The sequence below is a fragment of the Nothobranchius furzeri genome, chromosome 14 (assembly GCF_043380555.1).
Source record: "Nothobranchius furzeri strain GRZ-AD chromosome 14, NfurGRZ-RIMD1, whole genome shotgun sequence".
Taxonomy (NCBI): Eukaryota; Metazoa; Chordata; class Actinopteri; order Cyprinodontiformes; family Nothobranchiidae; genus Nothobranchius; species Nothobranchius furzeri.
Window position 1 is genome coordinate 50,543,226 of NC_091754.1, and position 14,050 is coordinate 50,557,275.

Sequence of the window (14,050 nt, forward strand, 5' to 3'; positions counted from 1 at the left end):
CAGTTAAACAGAGTTAAACACTCTTACTGCAGAGGGGATGAATGACCTATGGTAGCGTTCTGTTTTACATCTGGAATGTCTCAGTCTGCCTCTGAAGGAGCAGTCAATGGTCTCCACAGAGGAACACAGTGGGTAGGAGGAGTTTTTGAAGATTGTGGTCATCTTCACTACCCTCCTTTCACACGTCTCCTTAATTGAATCCAGTGGGCAGCCCAGAACCAAGCTAGCTTGTTAAATAGCTTTTTCAGTCTCTTCCTGTCTCAGTCAGAGCTGCCTGTGCCCCAACAGACCACAGCAGAGTGGATAACAGAGCCAACCACAGAGTGATGAAAAGATTTTAGCTGATTGGAATTAACTCTAAAGGACCGCCTCCTCAGGAGGTGGAGGCGGCTTTGGCCCCTCTTATACAGAACATTTGTGTTGTTGGACCGGTTCATTTTATTGTTGAAGTGAACACCCAGGTACTTAAAGCTATCCACCACCTCAGTATCTGCACCCTGGATGTTTACTGGTGAGGGAGGAGGAATGTTTCCTTTGTCTTACTGGTGTTCAAGCGAAGGTGGTGACGCTCACACCAGTCCACTTGTACGCCATATCATTCCCCTCAGACACACAGCCGACTATGGCCCAGTCATCTGACAACTTCTGGAAGTGACAGCTGCTGGTGTAGCAGGTGAAGTCTGAGGTGTAGAAGGTGAACAGTAACGGTGAGAGCACCATAGCCTGCTGAGTTTCACCACTGCGCAAAACCACCTCAGACTTTTTCACACAAAATGCTAGCTGTTACCATTCACTTACATTATCTATGCTAAGCTAAAGCAAACAGAAAACTGTCAGATTAGGGGAATGACTGGGCTGGGTACGAAATGATTTTTCCCACTGATCTAACTCTGGATATTATGGTAGGAGACTACATTTCTCTTAGGGGTGGAATATCCCTTTAAATCCTTGTATTTAGATAAAGGATGTGGTTGCATCCTCTTTGATGGCTGCCCTGCTGACTGACATCCGTAGCGGTGAGTTTGTCACATTGTTCATTGTCCAATAGCATGAAGAGACAGTTTGAAAGTGTAATGATTTAAATTACATGTTATTTAATAAGCCATAAGACAAAAGATTCCATAGCAAATTTGAAATCAACCATATGGATCTGTGAGGTTATTTTAAACCAGAAGATCAGAACTTTTTATTGCAGGGATTAGGTAACAGCTTCGTATTCACTCAGAGACAACAGAAGAGAGAGAGTCGAGTTTAAAAGTTTAAAAATGTATTACTAAACAAATTAAACTAGACTAACTTTAACACTAAATGTAAGGTGTAACTAAGGTGAATGAGACGGAGAATGGTGTGATGTGGAATGTTGCTCAGAACCAGCAAATCCGAAGAAGCGATTAGTTCTGATGGGAACTGAAGATGATGTCTTCACGTTAAGCTTTGGTTAGGAGATTCATAAACACATTAGACGCCATTTCGTCGGCCTACATACCCTTAGCGGAAGTCCCCGTCTAGATCAGGAATGTCGAGGTCCAGCTTCTCCTTCCCTGGAACTGAAGCCGGAGGAAAAGCAGCAGTTGCCGACCAGACAAGTCTTTGAGATACTTCCGGGTCACGACGGTTTTCTTGGCATCTAGCGAGATGGTTCAGCTTTTATTCTGAAAGGAACCGTTGCAGCAGTTGGAACAGCAACAGATTTTATCAAGCTTGTCGTTGGTTCTTTTGGCTGAGGAGGAAAGTTACGGATTGGCCACTCCGACAACTTCTCTAGAACGCTTTAAACTGGTGTTAAGGATGACGTGGGCATAGTTTTATACTTCGGATGTGTTGGTTTATGGTCGAATGAAAAATGGACAGATTTACCAAACACCACCAAAACCACGCCTCCGTCAGATAAGGCAGATTCTGATTGGATCAGTAATGCGTCATGTCTTTTAGCGCTACGTGAGATCAGTCCAAGTGGAAACATTTAAAGTCACATTACTTATTATATTCTATAGGATTATAATAAAGTAATTAATATTTTGATTTCACAAATTGGTCACATCTTATTATTGACTAACACTTTGTTTGATTAGCTTTATTAAAAATAGAGTTCTTTGATGAATTAAAAGGAGAGAGTCCATTCTTCATTCTTCTGTTGAGCTGGAAAGAAGCAGTTATAACAAATGCTTGAGACCTTGAGGCCATATCTCATGCAGACTAGTCCTGTGTCAGAGGAGAGGGGGAAATGACTTTTGGTGGAAAACAGTCATTTCATACCGTTACAAAAGACAGCCGTAGATGTCGCCCCATGACTGAGCTCTCTTTATGGGTTGTGGCCAGACTTAATATTCACATATATAGATTGGCTTTCCTGGCTAAAAGTTTGTAATAGGTTCACCACTTTTGTGTAGTGTCATTTTGTATGAATAAATCAGGGCAGACATTTGTTAGTAAACCACATTTCATATTCCAGATTTGTGAAAAAAGGGGAATAGGCAGTGTTTGAGCCTTTCTGAGTCAATGACAACACCAAATGAGGATCATTTGGATTTTCCTGTTTTGTAGAAACACACACAACTCTGTTTGGTATGTTCAGGTGTGGCACGTGCTGAGTGTTTCAAACATTAGCCTCATTAGCCGGCCGATGATCAATCAGTGCATCCTCTAATTGGCAATTTGCTCCTTCTGAAGAACCTTGAAGCTTTCTTTTCTTCACTCCTGCGCTGCAAACCTGCAGTTTTCCTTTTATTTGTCCTAAAATGGATTGTTTTGCGATTTTCTACAACTGGTATGTAACTGTAAAACCATTCAAACCAGTTAACCAGACAGGCTGATTTATATCCAATAAATGCAGAATTTTAGGTCCTAAAGTTACAGAACCCCTTTTCTGTAAGTTTAATGGAGTGCATATTTCAATAGCTGACAGTTTCACATGCAACCACAGAGAACGTTCCCCTTCATGTTGCCATAGAAACAGCGCTCTTTCTCTTTTTTCTTCCCCATTCGATGACAGTGTTCCCTTTTCTCCTTTATCGTTCCTTTAGCTTCTCTTTCTCACCACATGCTTTGGCGGCATGCATGGCTCCTGGCCACACATTTGCTCCGAGCAGACGTGACGTGTGAATTTGTATGTTCTGCATGTAACCGTGCACTGAATGGAGGGCTATTCAGCAGCAGACAACATGATGACCACATCAGCAGCCAATCAGATTATCAGTAAGAGCTGGTGGGCCTCAACCAATGACAGGAACTCATTGATGATATGTGAGGAGACGGGGATGCAGCACCATGGAAACTGCGGAGGGTGCACTCAGAGATCGGCGCCATCTAGTGGGACCAACGTGTCCTTGGTCATTTCAGGCAATCTGAGAGCATCCTTGACGCTGGAGAGGAATTCAGTGGGTGCATCAAGACTTGTCTCACATCAAAATGACTGAAATCTTCAAAGAGTTTGTATACTGTATGTTTTTTTTGGGTGGTGGAAATTTTCATTTTCCCAACTAATAATGCCCAAAAGATTTAGAGCTGTGAAAGGATGCAGGATGTCTATAGCAGCCAGAGGATGTACGGCTCTCGTGGCTTTTAAAGTGTGTGTCGTGTGTGTGTAGAGAAGAAAGCAAGTCTTTCCACTGGTTTAATGTTGATGTGCAGTGCTGTGAAAAAAGTAATTGCCCCCTAAACTTAATATACAACACCCTTGAGCACAACAAATGCAATCAAGTGTTTGTGAGAAGTGGTAATGAGTCTCTCGCGTTGCCGTGGAGGAAATTTGTCCTGCTCGTCTTTGCAAAAATGTTTTCATTCAGCCACATTAGAGGGGTTTCTACCATGAATCAGTCTGAGGTCAAAGGTCAGGCATATTCCTTCTTCATTCATGGCTTCATCCATTACAGCAAGTCACCCCAGACCGTGGCACTGCCACCGCCATGTACGACTCTTGCAAGACGTTCTTTTTCTAAAATGCAAAGTTAGTTTTAATCAAGCTGTCACAGGACTCTAGAATGACAAGTCGTCTTATATATGTGAAGATGTTATTTATTTATTCTTTATTTAACAAGGTCCCATTGAGATTAAAAACCTCATTTTCTAGGGAGTCCTGGATACATAGGCTGCCTACGGTGGCTCTGAGTTATTGGGTAGGATCTATGGTTGTCTTTCAAACTGTCTCCGCACGTTGGACCATGAACAACGTAACGTAGTCACCACTATGGATGTCAGTCCACCATACGCAAATACGTCCTTTTTCTAAATAAACCGAAGTACCTCTATCTGCTCTTGACTCAAAGAAAAGCCCATGTCTAAATCATCCAAAGTTGATGCTAAAGCCGTTTTAAACGAGCTGCCTCCATCTTAATTTTGCTCGGTCGCATCATCCTGCCCACCAAACCGACAGAGCACTGTGATTGGACTGCTATAGACGTCAGTCAACAGGGCAGTCCGCCATACATACATTTAGCAGAGCTAAATCATTTTGATTCTGCTACTGTCCATCTAGATTTCAAAGATAACCGGACTCAACAACTTTCCAGAAACTTTCAATTCTGTCTCAGGGTTCGTTTCTTTCTGATGCTGAGTCGAGAAACCTGCAGCGCTGGATGTTCTGTGTTCCTTTGTTCTTGATTTTCTTTTTTGGAACAGCACATGCTATACTGCTTTTTGAGATCACTTAGCCTGTTGCATTTTTCCATGTATAGTAACTAATCACAGCTATTTCATGATTTTAAGAAGTTGGAAGCAGACTTTTTCCACATACAGCCAGGTTGCTTTGAATACATTTTCCACCTCAATAAATTACAATTTTAAAGAAAAATACTTTGATGTTGAAGTTTGACAAAAATATAAAAATATATATCTGTAAGTGAGACATGAAATAATTAATGGTGCTGTGAAAGGATGGGACTAAGGTCATAGCCTTGTGGAACACCTTCGGTGATGATGACCGGTGGAAACAGAATTCTCAGTCCGAGCTTAGGTTTTTTTCTTAAGCACTTCTTTACAACACACCATGGAAGGATAATAACGCATCCAGTGTCTGGTTTGAGATGTGTCCTCTTCTATTGTGCGACCAGTTACACTAAAGATCCTACTCATCCCTAACCCTAAACCTTACCTTCATCTCTATCGACAGGGTTAGTCACACTATGTGCTAAAATGTAGTTCGATGATAGCATTCTCACATAATTCCCATCCTCCCAGTGAAATATTAGATACGGTGTTGTAGTGGCTCCAGATTGTTAATTGTAATGGACTAATATGACTATGTTTTGTCATAAAACGTTGAGATTTTCCTTCATAGTTTCACACTTTCTTGGTTAAATCTAAATGTCACATGCATGCAGATCCTAGCCCGGCCTCCAGAGGGCGTTTTCAATCAAACTCCACTCTGTCCGCCCACACCTGAGGAAATCCCACCTGTATCTCAGTTAGAAAACCTTTTGCATTAAAATCAGCCATAAACTCCACAGGGCTTAATGCTTTTTTCTTTATTTTTTATGACCATCAAACCAGAAAATGCTTCAGATTTGTTAGAAACAGAAGAAAGAAAATCCACTGAATATAGAAATTGTAACGACACATGTATCGAGCCTATTATTCCTAATTATCAAAATTCTAAATGCATTTATGACTGTTGTAAGGGATACACTGCAGAAGTTACCGATGTCATTCGTGCTCGTGCCTGTGTAACGTGTTTTCATTCACAGCAGGTAATCGGTGTGTAATAAATGAGTTATTAATGACATAAAACATTATTCAAAGCGGAATAAAATGATGGATCTGAGCGGGGAAAGGCTGACGTAAGGTGAGACTTGTCTGCTCGACGCCTGCGCAGGGATCCAGTGGATAGATCCTTTAAAAGAGATTAGTAAGAAACTGCGCCTGAATCCTACCCTCGTCCCACGCCATCTTGGCTCGAGCGTCGCTCCGATTCCAACCCGTGCTTGCGCTCCGTTCGGCGGCCATTTTGGATCTGCTCGGATCCAGTTTCCTGGACGGCGGAGGGAGGAGCCAGGCATTTCTGGAAGTCGGAGAAAACAGGCAGCAGCCAGCAGCATCTGAGCCAGCGTAAGAACTGGAGCAACGGTGGACGAAAGGGTGTGCTGGCTTTACCGAATGACGATATAATTCCATCCTCTTCAAGCACAGAGTGGTATACGCGAGGGCAGAGCGGCCGTGGACATGAAGGTGGAGGTTTTTGATCTGGGCTCGGGAAGCTGAAGCACATACCGCAGCCCCGGACACATTTCGGTTGGGAATAAGCCATCTGTGATACTGGGTGTGCACGTCGCAGTGGCGGTGCTAGACGACCGGTGATCCCGTCGACAGCTAGCTTATTTTTTATTTAAGCTCACCGCCTTTAGCTCGGCCAGCTAGCCTAATCCCGGGCGAAGAGCGCGTCTCGGTCGGGCACTGTAAGCGGATGCTACCGTGGGAGATCCGAACCAGGCAAATTCAACCCGAGGCATGTAAAGAGAGGGGTGTTTCTTCGCCAACGAGCTAATGTGGCTAGCCGGCTAATTCGCTGTCCTCAGTGGCTGCAGTTTCACTCTTTACTGACATTCTCGTGGAGGTTTGAATCGCACAGAGCTCGTGTCGTCGGTCTCAATTAAAGAAGAATAACCAAAACAAATAAAACCCCACACGGTGTCGGTGATTACTTGAAACCCCGAGTGGGAGGGATTTCTTCTGGAGAGCATCCTCGTTTACCTGGATGACCATGGCGGACGACGACGTGCTGTTCGAGGATGTCTACGAGTTGTGCGAGGTGATCGGCAAGTAAGTATGCACAACTGGACTCCACATCCCCACATTTAGCTTCAATCAGCGTAATTTGGTCATGTGCAGGCAGGTTTATGGAGGGGGAAAGTCCAGTGAGTGGGTGAGACGGGTTAGTGTGTGCCATCTTGATGTCCACGGGGGCTTCAAGGCCCAGAGAGGTCCAGGAAAGGAAGTCTGGAGGCACAGCTGGATCAGCAGTCCAGTTCTTTGTCCATTAGACCTGAGAAATGTGGCTGTCATCTTCTGTAGTCTGCTGCGACTTATTTCTTAGGTTAGATTCAATCAGAAATCAAAGGTAAATAATAAAGAAGGGTTGTGTGACAGACTATGTACAAGAGATGTTAAATTCATGCTTTTTATGACATTTGGAGTTTAAAATGTTTGATATTTGCATCAGATTTTCCACAATTTGCAATTAAAGGTGCAGTGATTTGAAGCTTTTCCCCCCCAACATTTTGACAATCCTTTCTCGTGAAGCTTGTAAAAAATCCAGTGATCAGGTCCCCCCCAAGGATTCTTCATATTGTTGGGTGATCAGTTTTGAAAAAAGATTGTCGACTGCACGCCTCACAAATTTAACCAAAATAAAAAAAAATGCACTGAATTCAAAATTATATACCAGCTTTTGGCACTGATCAGGTGGCATATAATACTACAATTACTCGACATTATCGTCCAATACTGACATAAAAATGCTGTTCTCATTCAAAATGTCAAAATATGACAAATGGCCTAGCTTGAATTGAAGTAGTTGTGATATTTTGCACAGATGTTTAAAAAGTTTGGTCATGCACCAATAAGGATCTAAAGTGATTGGACCCCTACAAGTGTATATTGGCACTGGAAATTATGAGTTAGACTAAACTGGTTGATCGGATAATGGTAACAAGTGAAAACTTTAGAAGCCTTTTGGTCTAAACTATCTTATACCAGAGAATCAGAGGCTCTCAGAAGAATAAATAAAAGGAAATGTAAAGTAAATTACACAATGAAGTCAAAATTGCTGTGATTTTTGTGGCTAAAAACTAAAACTAGATTCTAACCAGCACTGGTTAAGACCTACATACACAATACCTTGTGCACATGGATTCTTGCAACCGAACTAAATTGGGTTTTATTCAAAATAACTTTATTTTAGTGCATGACTTGTACATATATTACATTTATTATTAGTAGTATTATTTTACTTGCCATATGTTTAGGCTGCAGCTTTACTTTTACTATTGAAGAAGAGTCATACGTTGTTTTGAGGCGTTTGTTATATGTTGGAGACTCTTTGTGAAAAATTGAAGGAAGTGGAGTTACTTCTGTGGATTCAAGACTTTCTTTTTGTATTCCCTCTTTTAGAGTAGCCTACCTTTACCGTTTTTGAACATCTCGACCTTAATCTTGAAATATTTATTCCTTATCTTTATCTGCTGAGGGGCACTTGTTAGGTTTAACACAGAGACATGAACATTGCTGCACAGTAAAATGCTCCTTTTTTAGGGAGTCCTGGGTGGGATGTAACAGTTAAACACAGTTAGTGTGACTGAAAGACTGTAGTAGGGTAGCTTTTCCTGTTGATGCTACCCAAAGCACTTCTGGGGTATTTCTAGTAACCAATAAAAAGCACATAAAGTGGAGTCAACCCCAGGAGCCAGGTAGCAATCTGAAACCAGTAAACACAATATGGCGGCCACGCCCTCTGGTATTTGAACCAAGTACCGGGATGAACAGCAGTTTGTCTCTCATTGACTCAGACACGGTTCTGGCCTTGTTAAAGGTGTGGTTCACTAAAAAACATTAATTATTATTTCTGATTATAATCAGTCACTGAGATTTTCATGCAGGCTGAACATGAAAATAGTCTCCTACACCTATGTCCTGCATTAGCTTCTGATCGAAAATAGACGGTGAAACTCTAGGATTAGAAAGCCCTGACATCTACGTCACACTGTCACTTATCGTTCACGGACTCCCCCATCTCGACTCACGACGGAGAAGGCTGTTGTTGGTTTAGCGTCCAGGAAACAGCAGAGAACGTCTCTGCTAGTAGAAGCTAACCTTTAGCATTAGCAACTCCACCACACGCCAGAACTCCTTCATACTTGTGTTCTTTGTGGAGGCAACACATCAGCATAGCAGAAGAAATGGAGTGAGTGGTAGAATCACATTGCTGTTAGCCAGTCAGAGGCAAGGAATCCAGAATAAGGAAGTAAGAGTCCAATCCTGTCATCTGAAGCTCTGCTCTGATGTGGCATTTTCTAGTTTCTCAAACAGACGCACCAGATCTTTTTTCCCCAGAGTACGACTTCCAAGGCATTCGATCCTACTAGAGACCACTGCAAATGTTTTGATTAAACGAATGATCCACACCTTTAATAAGTAAGTTTATTTGTCACTGAACAAAGAGTGAAACAAAGTCATAAGCAGCAACACTGTTGGGTTATGCTAAAAAATAAAAAACAATAATAGAAGGAAATATAAACACATATTCCAAAAACGTTAAGAACTTCGAGTCCGTTGGCCTCTCTGGTGCCGATGCTGCTCCCCCAGGAAACTACAGCACAGAAAAAAGCACCTGCCACTCCATTTACAGCACACAGTACAGGACCTGAGAATCTGTGTTCATCTGCCAGTCCAACCTGTGGTTTAGCGATAAAGTTCATGATGCCTCATTTAATCTACAGCCATAAGTTGCATCTTGGACAGGCAAAGATCTTAGTAAAAACTTTTTACCTGACCGTTTTGGCTTCCTGCACCGCGTCGAGACCATCATATTTGTCATCGCTGAACACCACAGAAGGAATATTGCACACAGTAGAAAACGAAAGCAACCGACACAAAAGATGGATTAAGGAGGCAATCACAACAGAAAACTAGAGGAATCAACCCTCAAAAGGGATGAGGGGACATACGCGCTGCCAAGAACTCTTCTTCCCGTTCAACAAGGACGTTAGGATTAGCTCTGGCTAAAGTCGTTCTATGGTTAGCATAACTGGCACCAATGTTTATATACTGCTGAGGTATGCTGGGACATGCTAATTTAGGGTGTGTCCTAGCTTATGACGTGTTAAACCAGCAGTTCTCAGATTGAACCATTTCTCTGTGGCCATCACAACACTACTATGTAACATAGGAAAGCGGGTTGGAAAGGGCACCGACCTTTTTGGTATATTTTACACCCCAAGCTGCCATTGTTTCATAACAAGGTAGACATGGTTTTGAATTCTTGGACTGCTTTAAGGAAAACAAATTTAATGTTGCAGCAGTGTCCTTATCCTTAAGTATTTATCTTATTTTCCTACAATAGTTGCACATTTTAAAAGATGCAGCATACGATGTGTTTTATTGGTGAACAAGCCCGTTGTGTTGATGCGGACACAGACTCGAGCAATAATTGACGTTTGATACCTGGTCACTGTTCTGTCAAATCCAGCTTTCGTCATGTGGTTCTTCCGACACTGAATTGTGTGTGTGTGTGTGTGTGTGTGTGTGTGTGTGTGTGTGGGGGGGGGGGGGGGGGGGGGGGGGTCATCAAAGAGTTTCTTGCCTCACTAGAAACAAACAACCAAGAAACTTGGGACAAGTCAGTGAATGGCAAATGGTTTTAGCAAAAGACACGTCTTGAGTGTTAGGATTCATCTGCTCGATCCTGGTAGAGGCACACAAATGATTAATTATATAATTTTGACACAAAAGTATGAAAAACGTCATGGTAGATGTGCTATTTACTTAGTTGTGCTTGGTAAGACTCGGCTCTTTTCGTAAGTAAGGTGGGAAAGCCAAGCCGCCTACCCTCTCCTTCGCTACAAACTTTAGAAACTGTAGATTTGAGGGTCCATTTAGTTTGGTAAAGGGAAAACACACACACACACACACACACACACACACACACACACACACACACACACACACACACACACACACACACACACACACACACACACACACACACACACACACACACACACACACACACCATCCTTCATGCGCCCTTTCTACCCTGAAAGTTTTGTTGCCTTGGTTACTAATTGACGTTGAGTCCAGGCCCTCTAATTTGGAGTCTGTGCAACAGAAACGAGGGTTAATGTGCAAACATTGTAAACCAAACATCTGAAGTCGTTAAAGCGAAAAAACAAATTATCGAGGATCATAAAAGCAGGAAGATGGGAAATAATTTTAATTTACTTCATAAAAAAAGGCTTGAGTCTAACATTTGTTTAATAAATGGATAAAAACGTGTGTTCAGGAGTTTTAATTTACCCATAAGCTCTGGGTGTTCAGTAAGAAATGACCGTAGTTCTTGAGGTAAACGTGTCCAGATTATCTGTACACCCAGGGCAATTTAATCTGTGCTTGTACAGTAATCCCTGCAGCCATTAGTGTAGACTGAATGTTGTGAAGGTGGTCGCACAGTCCAGCAAATTCAGCGCTGGAGGAGAAAACGAGCAGTCGTCTGAGGGGTATTTTAAGCTTCAGTTACAGCACCCAAACGTCAAATTTCTGTCAAAGAAAAGACCGGAAGATCCCTCTTATCCAGCCGGTTCTTTAGCGAGACAGCACTCATGGATCAAGTGTGTTTTGTCCGCGGTGTCTTGGGATGTGTTGCGGGAAGAAGGAGGGGATCACTTTTCCTCGGCAGAGGAGGTGGGAGGGGAAGGGAGGCGGAGGCAGATCAATGGAGACGAGTGGAGCTGGGAATGTGATGGCCCCGAGGCTAAGGATATAAATAATGCTGGGAGACACTAACTGCAGCATTCCGCCTTGTTTTTAATCTGGTTTCTTTTTATTGTCAACACGAATATAGGTGGACAGCATGACAGGCAGGGGATGCCTGTAATAAAACATTTGATATTTAATCAAACCTGGATTAAAGAAAGCAAATTGGGAAACATGTTTTAGAAGGATTACCCTCTGATTTTATCCTTGGTGAGTTTTGCAGAGTGAAGAAATTCCATCAAATCCATCCTGAGTTATTTCACGTTTGTCTAGCGGACACATTTTCTGGCCCAGTTTGTGTCTCTCCATGACATCTTGATGTTCACAACTGTAACACAGGATCGACCCTTCCGTTTTCCGCTACGCATCCAGGATTGAGTCTTGGTCGTGAACTCATCCATTAGACAAACTCAGACATCCTTTTCCCAGGCGACATGCTCCAGCTCCTTGATCAATGATAAGACATTCCCGGGAACCAAACCCTATCCGTAGCGGCGCGGCGACTCGCTTCTGGGACGCACCTGAAAATTTCTGCTCTGCGGCTGGTTTGAATCACCCCCCATAGATGGTGGATTCTGTTTGAAGCAGTGACGTTCTGCTGCCGTTCCGTACCGCTGAAGCTTCCAGCGTGAAGAAAGGGTTGGACGAGGGAGGACGCATAAAATTGGATGCCTTGCCAAGAATAGGGAAGCTGTACTACTTTCCTGGATCCGGGTCTGAGAGAAAAGCTCACTGGTTTCAGGACAGTCCAGTTTTCTTTTAGCCTAGTGAACTAGACCAAATTCTTGCTTTGCAAAGTTTGGTCTAGGCACGCTCCACTGGAACCTCAGCAGCTCCTACCAGGACTCTGGCTAGCCAATCACAGCTCTCTAGAGGGGTTTCAAACACATAAAGAGCTGTGATTGGTCCATAATGGTGGGCCAATCATAGTGCTCTATCTGCTTAGTGAACAAATCACAGAGCTTTATCCGCTTTGTGGGCCAATCAGGGCACTCTATATGCCTGGTGGGTGGGATGATGCAACAGAGTGAAACAAGAGTATGTCACATTCATCGTCCAGTGGATAGGGATGAGTACCGAATTCGGTACTTTTTAAGGTACCGACCGAATTCCATAGTACCGACCGAACACCGATTCACGTCATTTCAAACGGTGCCTCGTTTCGGTACTGCCAAGACAGTTGCGCATGCGCAAGAGCGTTATGTTGCCGGTCCCTGCGAGCCCGTTGTAAACAGAGCAAGCATGGTAGAAAGAACGCACGCTAAAGCTTGGGTCCACTTCACTAAATGTGATGGGTAACTGGGTGATGAAACTAGCGACAGACAACGATCTAAGTGAGACATCCTCATCTTAATCTGCTCCAGTAGGTAAATAAAATGTTTAAGATAACGTTACCTTGATTTGTTAGCTTCCGTTTCGCTAATGGTGCGTTCGCTTTCTCCTCGGAACTCCGAATTTCCGACTAGAAGAACATGAACGCGCTCTAAAGTTTGGCTTTACTTTACTAAATGCGACGGGTGAATGGATGAAGGTAAAACCAGCGACAACGATCTAAGTTTGAGGCATCATCGTTTTAATCTGCTCCAGCAGCTAAATAAACTGTTAAAGATAACGTTAGCTTGATATGTTAGCTTCCATTGCCACCGTTGTTTCCAGCTAATGGTGCGTTCGCTGTCTCCTCGGAAATTCTAACTTCCCAGTAGGAAAAATCAAAAGAAAAAGGACGGCAAAAGGAATGAAGATACACAGTAAATTTAGTTCACAGTAAAGATGTTTGCTTCAGTTTAATTATCAGCTTATAAAACTACAAGGACGATGTTAAAATACAAACTTGTATGTTATTTATCGTGATATTTATCAAATATGGTTATATATATATATTGAGAAAAATATATATTTAATTATAAAAGAGAATTAAAATAATAAACACTCAAAAGTATCGAAAATTGGTACCGTTAAGTACCGGTATCGACTCGTAGGTACCGGGAATTAGTACCGGATCGATTCAAATGTCAAAGGTACCCATCCCTACCAGTGGAATGCGGAGATCATTTGAAAGACAACGGTAGAACCCGCCCCACAACCGAGAGCCGTCAATGGAGCGTGGCCAGACTAAATAATACATTTATTTAGTCTGGCTTGCCAGGCTAGTTTTCTTTTTCTTGATGCCTTTCACTTGAGTTTTCCCTAAAGAACGTCTATTGTGTGAAAGGTATCAATTATCGGTGACATGTTGCCACGCTTCCCTTTCTGTTTTTCTATCAAAGACTCATTGGTTACTCACTGTTTGAATTCCAGGTGTTTGACCTGGACTGTGTTTCCAAGCAGTGCAGGCATCACTGAGGAGCAACTACCGCACGTTCTCGCGTAGACCTTTTAAAACGCCACCACAGGACCCTCGTTAGCTCGGAAGAAGAGGTGCAAGTGCTGCCTGATTGGATTTAAAACACAAACGCATCCAATAATATTTTGGTCTAACGGCCAAAGAGATGTGTTGAGAGATATTTCTGCTGGTAAGTTTGGCCGGAGTTCAGATGCTGCTGAGGATGCTTTGAATTCACACAGAGCGACCAACATCTGTACCACATCT

General features: G+C 42.8%; 1 protein-coding gene across 18 annotated transcripts in view; it reads left to right on the forward strand.

The window, feature by feature from the left end:
• Positions 1–6,456: 6,456 nt before the first annotated feature.
• LOC107381072 (peripheral plasma membrane protein CASK) overlaps positions 6,457–14,050 on the forward strand; it is a 66,516-nt gene continuing 58,922 nt past the window's right edge. For 17 of the 18 annotated variants that reach the window (XM_015952563.3, XM_054743442.2, XM_015952567.3 and 14 more), the window contains exon 1: positions 6,457–6,753. In XM_015952563.3, coding sequence (XP_015808049.1) covers positions 6,689–6,753 — 65 coding nt within the window. In that variant the 5' untranslated portion in view covers positions 6,457–6,688. The remainder of the gene's footprint in view (positions 6,754–14,050) is intronic. The other variant, XM_054743444.2, reaches the window with a different exon arrangement.